We start from the raw sequence: 14,370 nt of genomic DNA, 5'->3' as shown, positions 1-14,370 counted from the left end.
TTTTATATTAATTAACATCGTTGAATTGTTTGTTGTGATTTAAATAGCTCGTTTTCTGTATAATTTTGTGCTTAAATATTGACCAGATTACGCTGAAGAAATATTATACCAGTCATATTGAAGTGAATTGATTTGAGTAAGATTGTGTTGAGTTGCCACCAGCCTAAAATATATGGGTCTACGATTGGCACTATGCACATACATACATATATTATATATGTAAGTATAAATATGTATGATAGTATGGTTGCAGAATTTTTGAGGGGAGAGTGCATAATTTCAATTGTGATTTTTTTAATATTTAAATATTACTTGGAGTTTAATAAAAATAATAAAATAATTAGATTCAGGAATTATGTTTCATAGTAAATTTTTTATTTTTATTTTTTATTTTTTTATTTATTTTAAATACTTTTAATTGAAAAGATATATTACAAAATTAGATTATTAAAATTAATAAAATTAAACTTTTTTATAATATTTTTGACAAACCCTTAAAATATTATTTTATTGTTTCTAAAAAAATATCTGTAATATCCACAAATTATTAAAAAAAAATTTACTTAAAGTTCAAAATTATTTTGAAAAAATTATTTAAAGCAAGAATTTAATTTTTAATATTTTTATTTTATTTTATTAAATTAATTTTTAACATGTTTTGTGCAATCCATAAATTTAAAATTTCAATAATTTTAATCAAATGTAAAATATTTACAATTAAAATTATTTTAATCAAATATAAAATATTTACAATTAAAATTATTTAATATTAATTATGTTTCATTATTAAATATATTATAATATTAAATATATAATTTTTCTAAAAAAAAACGACTTTAATATCTAAAAATTAATAAAAAAAATTTACTTTGAGTTCAAAATTATTTTCAAAAAATTATTTAAAGCAAGAATTTAATTTTTAATATTTTTACTTTATTTAATTAAATTAATTATTTAATTCTTAATATATTTTTTTATAATCCTTAAATTTAATATTTTAATAAATTTGGTAATTTTAATTAAAAAATATTTACAATAAAGATGTTTGTTATTATTTGTAATTTTTTTAAATTAATTATTTAAAAAATTAAATAAGGGGAACATATTAACAAATCATTATTTTGTTGTTCTTATTTTATTTTGTTGCAATATTTTTTCAATTATATATATATTTTTTTTTTGTAATTAACTTGTAATTTTAATTAAAAAAAATTACAATACATATTTTTTTATTTTTTGTAATTTTTTTAAATTAATTTAAGTAATTTTTTAAATAATTAATTTGGAAAATTAAATTAATGGAACATAGTAAAAAATCTATGTTTCGTTGCTCTTATTTTGTTTTGTTGCCATAACTTTTTAATAATATTTTGTTTTTCTGTCTTCCTCTCCCACTCCACTATGTACTTAATCTTATATGTATCTCACCCACACATTATACACTCTGTACTCAGCCTTAGTGTTAAAAGCACGTAGCGTACCTTTGACCATTTAGGGGGCTTGTTTCCCTAAATTATGCCCTCCCCGGTTAGCTAATCTATCAAAGCTAGCAAATTTATACGACTTATTTGGCGTTCAAGTGCACACCCATTGCCCTTAATATGTATGTGTTTGATTTTATTTCGCAATTTACTAAAAATAATTTATGTCTAATAACTCGTCTACTCGAGTGTTGAATTGCTTTTAGTACTCGTTGAAAACTGTCACTGTAGTGCTTATTCGGCAAACGATGTGGTTGAAGTACAAGGTGGATTAGGGTAGGTCTAAAAAATTTTAATTGGGACATTTTTCCAAATTTACCTTTTCTAAACTTTTAAGTTTAAGATTGGAAATATTTAAGTTTTTTCTAAAAAAAAAAAAATTTCAGAAAAATTCCAGATGTACATCACACCCTAATATGCTTCAATTTCCAACAAAAATTATACATTTTTTATATAATTATGCATAATGACAACATTTAAGTGAGTGAAACTAAAAAACAATACTTTGAAGCTTTTCGGTGTCACCCTAACGCACATACATATATGAAATTACTCGTGCTTTAACTGCATTTTCTTTGAAAATTTCAGAAATTCTTCCATAACTAGTCACAGCATTTGTTAATCAAGCATTTTGACAGCTTAGGTGATCAATCTGTCATTTAATTAAAGCGTGATTTGTCATATATACCAAGTAACTGTAAAGTGTCAACTTGTCAGCAAATGCAAAGTGTGTGCGATTTCTTCTGGCTGAGCTTTTGTTGAAGACAGCAGTTCGGCGCGTGTTTCAAAACAAACTTATATACAAACTTCGTAGCTATTAAAAAAGCCTCGAAAGAACTAGATTTATTTCTTCAATTAATATGCGTAATTGGTCCAGTTAAGATATGAATATTTAGTGTTAGAAAGATGTGAAGAAAGATAATTGTATGTAGAAGCCGCTTTATATTTTTTAAGGGAAATAATAACGGTAGTTTCTAATATAAGAACACTCGTTTTTGGAAATAAGACGATTCGACATACTAAAATATTTATAATCTGAGATGTGTGCATAGTTGTATATTTTTTTCATAATTATAAGAATCGATTTAGTGTCATTATGACATCAACTTTGGCAAAACTTTTTGTTTTCAACATTCATTCGTACTATGTATCATCAAAACGTTATCGTCTAGACCTGACCTCCACGTATGGATGGATATGGGGTCCTCCAGAAGAAAATCGTTCTTTGGGTTCAAGAGGTCGTCACTTGCTTTCTCTCACTTTGAGATAAATGTGTCCAACAGATGGTTTAATGATAAGAGTTGTAGGAAAAAATCACAAAGCTTATAGAAGCTTACTTGAGAACCCTGGTTATTTGAGAACTCAGCTTATTTGAGAACTTAGGAAGCGCTTGAAATATTTTTGTGTTTCCTGACTGGATGGACTTCAGCTTCGTGAATATTTTTCTTATGTTCCTTGACCAAAACCTACGGTCTATTATATAATTAGTATCGAAGACTCGCTTATGGAATCAGAAGTCGTATCGGTAGTCGGTGGAATACATTTGCGACGAATATGAGATATTCTGTTAGACAGGGTCGCGGAAGAGAGAATATGAGGGATTCTATAAGGTTTAAAGCAATAATATATAATATATGAAACGGAAAAATCGAGTTTTAAAACACCTAAAAGAATTACATGACATTTCTATATATGCGATTTAATTAAGAAATATATTTACTCTTTATACTTTAATACCTATCAACTATAAAACCAATATAAAAGTATTTTTCAACTCTATTATCCTCTAGGCTGCTACTATCAACAAAGTTGAAATTTAATTACATCAAAAAGAACCTTTAATATACATATGTACACATGCACGTATGTATGTATCTATGTGCCACCAGTCAAAGCATATGACAGCTGAAAGCAGAGCCTAGAAAACGCCCGCGCCACAGCGGTTGGTGTGAATTGTTGAAAAGTAATCACATTTCAGTTGTTTAAGCCAGAAAGATTTTTTGGCAATACACAGCTGTCAGTATCACATGACAAGCAGGCAAAAAACACACACACAACAACAACAACAACCAAAGTGCAAAAACAATATGTAACACATACGAGAAATGGCAGCGCTGGAAAAAGCAACACACAAACAATTGTTTATATAGAAGTATGTATGTATTGATGTACGAAAAAATTTACTGTGGAAAAAAAGTGGCAGCATAAATCCACGCTGTAAGTCCTGCATGAGCTTTTGCTGTGTGACGGCGCAGCGTCAACAACTTTGAGAGACAGACAAGCTGTGACAGCGCGAAATATATGTTCGTATATACATATACAGACAGATATATGTATGTATGTATGCAGGTATGTAGTAGTCATATAAAAATTCATATTTATTCACACCTACGATTGGTTATACTATGCCATATAAATACATATATGTATACATACATATATAATGTAACAGTTGCTACATTGTTAGTGTATGCATATGAAAAAGTGTCCTGCGGCATTTTATACAATATTGCAATATTTCTGTGTATTTCTGATATCTAAGGCAAATATTAAAAAAGAAAATTGCGTGAAATCCTCTTAAACTTAATTGAAAATGCTTTATAAATATTCGCTGCAGTTTTCGCTTTTGTGTTTTTTGGACAGTTTATAATTATTTTTATTTTTATTAATTGATATGTGGGAGTGGCTATAAATTAATTCGAGACGATCATATTGGTTAATTGTTTATTGGTGACAGGGCTGAAGCCCACTCTAAAAGACTCAAAAACAGGTTTCTTAAGTTAAGTGCTTTTATAATCATTTTAAGCAATTGTTATTTTTTTTTTAATTTTTCCAACATAATGATATGAATTTGAGTTCCCACCACTATTATATATATATTATTCACGAAAATACATCAAATTAAATATTTGAGAAAGAATCATTATAAGATACTTATCACTTATCCAAAGCAAGTTGGTACATTCAGATGATCGAAGTAAAAAATCTTTGAGCGACTGAAAAATCGGATGAAAGCGATAAAAACCGAGGAATATTTTCGAAGATTCGTACGTAAACAGGGGCGAACGCAGGGGGGTTTTTGGGGTGTTAAAACACCCCCCCAAAGTAATTGCATTTTTAAATAATAGAATTTAGTTCTACATAGTCATTTGAAAAATTGTAATTTGTTGTTTTCAAAGCAATCTTTCTGCCGACGATGTATGAATATGTAAAATATATGAATACATTAGTCACTAACAGGGTTGCCGTTTTGATACATTTGTATCTTTTTTGATACTTTTTTTTCTAAATTTTGTGATTTGATAATTTTTTTGTTCACAAACGGCCTATTTTGCTACTTTTCTGCTGATAGAATTTAATTTTTTGAAACTATGAAAATGTTAAACTAAAAACAAACCTATTGTATCTGGATAGTATTAAAAAGTTGTGGGAATGTAGGCCATTTTTTTAATTCGCTTCAAAGTAATGAGTTTGCCTTATAACTCTGTGGCTGCTGAACTGGATTTTTTAGTTTTAAGGGGAATTGTGAGTCGAAAATGGACTTCTTTTGAAAATTAGTTCTGAACTGAAAAGTCACCAATAAGGTTTCTATAATTTTTTTTTATAGTTTATTGTTAATCATAACACAGGAAAACTAAAAACTCATTTATTATGACTTTCAGTTTTCGTTCCATGAGCAAACTGTTGTGAAATAAATTTAAATTAAAAAAAAAAATTATGCTATTTGCAAAAAAATACTTGAGTGTCTTAACTAAAATGTCTATATTTTTAATAAAAACAACCAGAAAAAACTGGTCTGAATTAGCTACACAACTTTACTTATTATTTGTTTTTCAAATGAAAATTTTCAAAACAGTGCATCGTTTTTTAAAGATTGGAGCAACAATCCCTATATCTGTCGCTTCAAGTGAACGCTCGTTTTCCTCACTTCGCAGGCTTAAAACATATTTAAGAAACAAAACTGGAGAAGCACGCCTGAACGGAATGGCTCTCTTGAATATCCATAGAGATATAGACGTGACGGAGGAAGAAATTTAAAATGTTATGGCCCAAAATAAAAGAAGATTAGACTTCAATTTGTAAATAAAATAATGAAACATTGTCCATATACCTAGAAAACAAACAGGAGATTCGGGACAATGTACGGTTCTGATAAACTGGTATTTCTGTGACGAACTGACGTTAAACTGACAGAAATATGTACGTTACTGGTTACCCGTCGATGAAAAGTGTAAAGATCAAGGCATGAAAAGCTTCCTATAAAAGCTTTGAGGCGTTCAGACAGGCGCTGGAGTTGAAGAAACAGTACTCAAGCATACTAGTGGGGATATTCAAAGTACATATGTATATTATTAACCTCAGGCTAGCTCCTAGTCGGTCTCAATGTGAACTAAGACATTTCTGAAGTGAAACTAGTTGAAAATTCTCTATCGTCCCTTTTTAAATATAACTGTACTACAACAACACCAAAAAAAAAAAATCTCAAAAAACTATTTTTCCTTGCAACATACATTGAAACTAAATACATACAAACATACATAAATAAGTATGTTCAAAATCATGAAAATATCTCAGCATTCTAACTGTAAGTGTAGCGCTGTGATAGGTTAGTCACCCACACGCCATGATGGACACTGCGAAAACGCCAACAAATACGCCATTTTCACAAATCTGTTGTCCTCTCAACATTACAGCGCACATGCTTGCGAATACACAGATATTTGTATATGTATGTGTGTATGTATTTATATTTGTCTGTATGTGTTAGCGCCACAAAAATTCGCCATTGCTGCTACATAATGCTGTTTGCACAACACTTCAAGGCTAGAAGGTTCGCATTATATATGTACATATCTCTTTGTGTATATAGCTGCAAATATAAACATATATTTGTAGATATGTATGTATATATCACACCCGCTCCGACATCCTCTTTCATTTATCCTGCTGTTATGGATTTTTCAATCAAAAAATCTTTGCATATTCGCTTTTTTGTTATTGTTTTTGCATCACACTTATTTTTTTTTTGTCGCTGCCTTTCGCCTTATTTTCCACCATTCATGTACATGTGTCATCCGCTTGGGAGATTTACGCTTGCCAGCTCAGCGCACAATGATCCACAAACGGAATAATGGATTTTTGGATTTTCTCTTTGTCTGTCGCTTATTATTGTCCTGTCGTATATATATATATACATACAGACACGCTGTGTTGGCGGACAGCGCTTTAAAATCACACATTACTCAAATTAATTTTAATTTTTTTTCTCAATTTGCTTGCGTCCATTTTTCATGTTTTGCCATTTCGCTTTATACTGCGACTTCGCTGTTGTTATTATATACATTTCTACATACATATGTTTGTTTGTATTTGTATTTTTTGCTTTCTGCACTCTTGTAACACTGTCAACGCGTGGCTCATCGTCGCCAGTTTTAATTAACTGGGGAGTACACAACGGCTCCGCAGGCAAGTGTTCTGTGCGGCGATTTGATGAAATGGCTGAAGTGAAATTCATCAGGTGTAATGTATGCGATATTTTAAAGTTTCAGGCAATTTAATTTTGATTTCTATATGACTTTTATGAGAAATTGTCATAATAATTATAATGTCATAACAGCATTAAAAAATATTAAAGCCGTAGTCAATATAATTAAAAAATTCCAATCTCAGATATCGATGGTTTTGATTTATAACATCAAAATTTAAATTTATTCAATTTTCGTATTGAAATTTCAAAATTCGTTTAAATGTAGAAAAGCTCAATTTTTTCGTAAAAAAAAAAACATTATATAAAAAAACTTACTTAAAATTTTTGACATTATTACTTCAAAATACTTAATTCAGTAAATGAACTATTTTTTTTAGTTCTACTGAGTGACTACATAATTTTCTGGTTACTTTTGGAATTAAAGTTATTAATTTCCAAGAAACAAGGCTCCAACGCCAATGATTCAAAATAATGTGAAGTTCGTCGTTTCTACAATTAACTTTTTGATCTAGTGATAGATTGAGGTTAGGAATATTCAGAAGCATACATATATGTTCTTCAATTAATTTTTGAAATATAAATAAAGTTTGATAAATGTTTTCATGAATCTAAAGAGCCCCAAAATGCTTCAAGAAAATCATATTAAATTATCAGAAATAGTCTTATCAACGTAATATTCTTTACATAATTTTGTGTTATATTTTATGTGTTTTTTAAATTAATATTAATATTAATTAATATTTAATTTTATTTCACTTTTAAAGGTTTTTTTTTTTAAACTAAATCAAGAAATATATTTTAAACAAAATATCTAATTATATTTAATAAAAAATCTCAAATTATTTTTGATACTATATTTAAATTGAAATAATCAGTCAGTTTTAAATAGCTCATATTGAAAAGAAATATTTTAGAAAAAAACTAAAAAAAAAATACTTTAGAAAAAAACTAAAAAAAAATACTTTAGAAAAAAACTAAAAAAAAATTTTAATGTTCAGTTTGGAAAAATTGTAAACATTTCAATGTAAACTTATTTGTTTTTTTTTAATCGTTGTTGAAATATTTTTAAGAGGGAAAGGCATTTAAAATAATTCGAATTTGGTTACAACATATTTTTTTAATCTAAAAGAATGAAATTTTAAAGATTTCGCAAATTACTTTACTTTTATGATATACAAATTCGTAATTAGATTCCATTGTAAATTTTTCATCCTCATGGTTTTAGTCGGTTTGTGTAATAGGAAATCAACAGCAACAAATCCAAAATATTTGTAAAGCTGAAATATTAATTTATAGCATTATATGCCAAAATCGATTTTTTTATGGTCATTGGACCAAACTAACTTTTTCCAAACTTTTTTTAATCATAATATCTTAAAAAAATCAAAAATATTCGAAGGCAAATATTTCGATTTCGAAGGCTAACTTCGAAAATCGGAGAACGTGCATTTTCCTTCAAAGTTCGAAAAAATGTTTTTTTTTTTTAAAGTTATTATGTTGTGAAAGAATTTTTCGGGATCGAGAACTTTTGAAACTCATTTCGTTTGCATAGAATAAGAGATGGTATTTTACTTAACCTGAATAGGAAACAAATTCATTTCGATCATTATCTAAATCTATAGCAAAGTTCTATAAAAATATCAAGTTCTTATATTTAAATATATTTTGAAAATTTTGGCACAAATATTGGATAACTAATGTGAACTACATTCTTTTAAATTATAAATATCATATAAATGAAATTAGTCCTTAGTGATCGACCTGATCGTGTTTGAGCTAAAATATTTCTGTGAAATAATTTATATTCGAAAATGAATCGCATAAGTATGAATATTACTAAATTTAAACTCAGGTAATTCAATTAATCTAGTTTTGTGAAGTTTGTAGTTTTCAAAGCTATTATCTCAAAAAAAAAAAATATAATACAGCTAAATTTTCATAACTCGAATTTATAACTCGAAGTCATCCATAACTCGAAACTATTGAATTGGCAACAGAAGTCAAAATTGATACAAGTTACCTTCTATAACTCGGAAGTCTCTCTAACCCGAAGTTTTTTGTTGATTATGGTGATTCGAGTTAGAGAAGTTCCACTGTATATCGTTGCTTAAACCTTAAGACTGTAGATTAATAATTCCAAGAAGTGTAAAAACAGTCCTGTTTTAGGAGCTCCTGTATATTTTATAAAGTTTTGAACACTTTTATTAACATTATGTAAGACTACTCTTAATATCATCTCTAATTTTGTGCCAAATCTGAGATTTTGTCGAATTTTTTAATTTAAAAAGAGAAATAGTAACTTTTTGCGTCAAAAAACACGGTATTCCAAATTTTATTTCAGACAAAAAAATTAAGACAGCTGTCACTAAATATACAGTTGAACTTCCATATTTGAACCTCTATAACTCGACGGTCTTCATAACTCGGAACTCTTGAATTGGCAATAGCATTTATAATTAAAATTTCATACAAATTTCCTTCCATAAATCAAACTTTTCGACCAGGGTATAATACATAATTTAAAATTTAACTAACGAGGCAGGTTTAGTTCCCAAAAGACTAGCAAATATAATAAATTCTAGTAATAGTAGTTATTTGGAGCTATGACTAAGAAACTTGCTTAAAGTTGTTCTATATTTAAAGCACTTTCCGAAAACTTATTCAATTTCAATTAATGAGCTCCAATAATCGAGTGACAACTGCACAATTTCATATAAACATTCAAACAAATATATTTTCTCTCAAAGATTTCGCAAGAGGCTATTTTTTTAAGAGTTGAAACACACATTTTAACATTTCCACACAATCACCAACTTCACAAAAATCTCACTCTCTTCACTTACCGTCGGCGATTTTCTTTTTCGGCAGCACAGCTTTAAAAGCCGACACCGGTTGATAATCTTGCGTTTGATCGCTGCCATGCTGTTGCTGCTGCTGTTGGACGCGTTGTTGTAGTAATTGTGTTGGATTTGGTATTGTTGTTGCTGTTGTTGTGATATTAGAACGCATATTTAGATCGCGTAACGGCAAATTAGCCGCTGTGCCACCATTGTTGCCACTAACAAAATTACTAGGGAAATCAGCGGCAACAGCGGGCTTAAAATTACCCAAACTATAGTCGAGCGGTAAATGATGTTGCTGTTGTTGTTGCTGCTGTCGCACAGCGGCCGCACTGGCTGTCGGTGGCAAAGTGTGTGTTTGGGGCACCGACGGCAATGTTGTAGGCGCTGGCGTTTGCTGTGTGGCAGCCGACGGTGGGTGTGGTAGATTCGTTTCCATTTTCACAATTTCCATGTTCGCTTGGCGCGTGGGAAATTATTTTGTGGCAAATTCTTTTAATTATAATAATTTTTTATTGTGAATTTTAGAAAATAATTTTTTTGGGAATTTTTTATTTTATTTTATTTTTTTTTAATATCACAGTAGCACTAATTTTTTTATTTTAAATTATTTTTTTCTGTTTTACTGCACTTGCACTTATTTGTTTTTATTTTTATTTAATATTTGTTTAACTAAACATTTTTATTGTTAAATTTATTTAGAAAAAAATTCAAAAAAACAATTTTGTTGCTCATGTTTTGTGGAATTTTTTAAATAATTTTTTTTTATTAAAAATGCTTTATTGCCACATTTGTGCCTTGCACGCGTAACGTTAGTAACAAAAAATTGTTTAGAGTTAAACTTTCGCGTTCCGTCCGCTAGACATTATTTTCACTATTTTATGTATTTATCCGCCAGTTGGTTGGTGTGTCTTCAGCGTCATCTATTGTACTAACAGTAAAATTAATCACTGCTTCAGTGGCTACCATCTGCAACGTCGCAAACTGAGTGAAACTGATTTCCGAAACTGGCGCTGAGACTTCTCGTTGCCTGCCCTCATATGTCGATGCAAACATACAAACATACAGACATATGCCCGCACTTGTCGTTATCGTTTTATGCTGCAACCCCCGCGCACGCTTTAACACTGTCACAGCACTGTTGTCGCACTCCTCATACCGTACACAACCTGCCAAAGCAAATATACAGTAGTTGATGCTGTACATATGTATGTGTACATATGCCGCACGGTCCAGCGCGCTATATGTCACACAGTTAGTTACCCCAACCGAGTAGTAGCTATTTGGCGTTGGTGGTGGCTGAGCGGTTCAGTCGTTTTCAAAAGCTAAGCGCCGGAGAGCGCGGGTGTCGGTGCTGCTGCTAGTGAATGGAACGCGCGCGTTTGGTAATGGCAGCACTGGCGAGCGAAAACGAAAACATCCCCACCCAACTGGTGGAATAAAAACGCCAATCCGACGCTTCCAATTGATACGATTTTTCGACTTAGATTGGAAGAAATCAAGAAAGCCAACTAACGGTAACGACGATTGCGATTACGACGACCGCGCGTCTACGTATGGGTCAACGGGTGCGTAGAGAGCGAGAGCGCGCGCGCTTGTTAAAGGCTATGGTGCCAATGGGTCGTAAGCAGAGTTTTGTTGGCGTTTATAGCGGGCGTGCGCTGACCATATATGTACATATGTAACAACAAGAGCGCTTCAAGTCAAAGAGCGCGGTGATAATATTGAACTCTATATGTATGTATATATCTACAAATATTTATGTGAGGTCCAACGTAATGTAAAATTCGCTTAATGAAAATCTGCGCTATGTAACGGCATGCGATTTACGACGCCGCTTTGTATTTTCTACTGCGATTCTGTTTGTAACGCGCTGCTGTGGCGACGACCACTTACTGATACCGTACCGTTGAGTGCGGCGCAAAAACTGATTGTGTATGTCGCAGTGAGGGAGCGTAAAGCGATCGAACGCGCTGAGCGTTGCGCTGAAGAGCGCGCGCTGCCGTCGCATTGTCGCTGCTGAGTGCGCGTTCCAGTGCCGTATACACTAAAAGCCACTTAATCGCGTGTAATTGTGGCGATAACATTAAGATAACAACAACAATAGGCTGCGCACTGTTAGCAATACCACAACCACAACCACCACGACCATCATTATCTCAATAGCGCCGCGTTAACACCACCAAATCAGTGGTTGACAAACAACAACTAAACGTTGGCTTCCGGCACCCTTGTGCGCTGTGCGCTTTCCATTCTTTTCCAACACACACACGTGTTGACTCCATATTGTGCGCCTAACGGTATAATGTGCGAGTGAGCAAGTAAAGCGGTTGCTTGTTGCGCTCTTACTAGTGTGTTGTTGTTTTCCAATTGGAAGCGTACACAAGCGCTAGGTTTCCAATAAGTGCGCGCTCTCGGTAATTCTTGGAGAGAGCGCGCACTAACTTGTTGTTGTTATTGCTTAGTGTACTTCATATGTGTTGGGGTGATTAAAGCTGTTGTAGCAGCTAACTGTGATTATTCCAAGATTTTGTGTGCCTTGTTATTGTTTTTATTACAAATACTCTTGCGCAACCACTTTCAACCGCTGTTGTTGTATTGGAATTTCGGTACGTTGTGGAAACGGTACCAGTGTGTGAGTGAAACGGAGGCGTTTTGATTTTAAATTTTTTTCAGCTTTCAAGTGTATGCGCCATCTCTTTCGTGTTAAGATGACTGCCTGTTGCTTCGTGCACGCCCACTTTTCGATATGGTGGCTAGAGATAAGCAGTTATTTTATATTTCTTGGCGTTATGAGTATATGTTAGTGTATTTTTCACTTCATTTTTATTTTATTTAATTTTCTCCTTTTTTATTTTTAATCTTTTTCCGTAATTTTTTTTTTCAAATTCCCCTTTTGCCCGCTTTCTACCTTCGTCAGTATACACGCCCACCTATTGTAGCTTTTAAAAAATGTAGTAAGTTGCTTCAAGCATTTTAAGTGCAAATCAACTTTTTTATTATCGGTTTTCTACTTGATTTCGTTCGTCGTACTTTGATAATTTTTATTGAATTTTATGAGTTAGTATTTCATTGCACTTCTTCAGAGGTGCAAGTGCATTGAAGATACTTTAATATTCTACTTATATACGATTTTTTTGTCGAAGCCATGCAGTTCATTGAATATGAAATTAATGAAGTCAAGAATTTCTAAAAAAAAATTTTAAATGGTATGCAGCTGATAAGCTTTTTAAGTGAATTCCCTGATTCGGTCGTTCTCACTACCGTTAGGTCTGTTTAAATGGAATGGACCCCGATTTTTAACCGGCATAGGACTGTCAAATTTGAAACATTTCTCACAATTATTTGGACTCTTGACCGCTGCTTCAACAACAATAACAAGTCGGTACAAAATCTATCTCGTGTAATGATAGCAATTGGCCGATTATTTTTTTAATCTTATACAACTGTAATGGGTTCAACCTCATTTTCAAAGTTTCTCGGAGAGTAATAACATAAAAATAAGCTATGAAAGGATCAATAGAGAATTATAAGTTTCTAAGTAACAAGAAAACCAGGATATTTGTAATTCAAAATATAGAATATCATAAAATTCTCTGACTCCGAAGCCTATGAGGTACAAAAGGTTAAAATGAATGAATGAGCTAAATTCTAATAACTCGAAATCGATTCAATGGATAATAGGCAAAAAAAATAAACCTAATTAAGTTCTCTATTAAAAAATCTCACTGATACCGATATACATTTTGTACCGACACCGACGACATTTCCTAAGAATAGTTTCCGTTTTTGTTATCCGATAATATTAATGAAAATTGTCTGAGGTCGCTCGCCCTAATCATATGAGTAATTATGAGTAATAGAGACAAATTTTTGAAATGAGTTCAATTTTCTTTCCAATTGGCTATAGAATTGTAGCCGGTTTTGTGAAGTCGAACAATTTAGCTAACAAGTAATCATCAAAAAATATTAAGAAAAAAATATATGAGTAAAGGTGTTTCCTTCGCTATTGGAAATAATGACAACTACCAAAGCCAAAGTTTAAACGAAAAGGTAGATAAATGGTGATTAATGATATGTATGGATTACACCTTGTGAATCTAGAAAAGGTTTACATGACCTCTCCGGTCGAGAGAACATATTCGTCTTCTCCGCAGATTAATCCTTACCCGCGATGAAGCAATACGATGGATTTGATAGTCGAAGAGTAGCATAAAGTTCGTAATATATCCAACTGTCCGGAATTTTGTGTACTCTAATGAATTTGCGCACCTGTGAAGAGATTTCGTAAAAAATCAAATCAAATTGTTGCTACTGTATATTTCAAAAGTACATAAATACATCTTAACGGTACAGCTCCTTTTAAGCTTTGGCCTGCTTCAGCCTGTAGCGTATCCGTATATTCCATGAGCCGAGTTTCCAATCACTATGCTTTTTTTCGAGTTTTCTCATCGTTATAGTTGTTGGATTGTTTTCACTTCTATTGCTTTCATGACAATGAAATACCGCCGAGTGGGTTGTCAAACTTACATCAACAAGCCCGGATTCCGTTCTTTCATAC

General features: G+C 31.6%; 1 protein-coding gene across 1 annotated transcript in view; it reads right to left on the bottom strand.

Moving 5' to 3' along the window:
* Nucleotides 1-11,771, bottom strand: part of LOC105214687 (zinc finger protein 628) — a 41,143-nt gene extending 29,372 nt beyond the window's left edge. Inside the window, exon 1 of the mRNA XM_054227601.1 lies at nucleotides 9,813-11,771. Coding sequence (XP_054083576.1) covers nucleotides 9,813-10,263 — 451 coding nt within the window. The 5' untranslated portion in view covers nucleotides 10,264-11,771. The remainder of the gene's footprint in view (nucleotides 1-9,812) is intronic.
* Nucleotides 11,772-14,370: the final 2,599 nt, after the last annotated feature.

This window comes from Zeugodacus cucurbitae, chromosome 3 (assembly GCF_028554725.1).
Source record: "Zeugodacus cucurbitae isolate PBARC_wt_2022May chromosome 3, idZeuCucr1.2, whole genome shotgun sequence".
Classification (NCBI taxonomy): domain Eukaryota; kingdom Metazoa; phylum Arthropoda; class Insecta; order Diptera; family Tephritidae; genus Zeugodacus; species Zeugodacus cucurbitae.
This window is presented reverse-complemented; position numbering and strand designations above follow the sequence as displayed.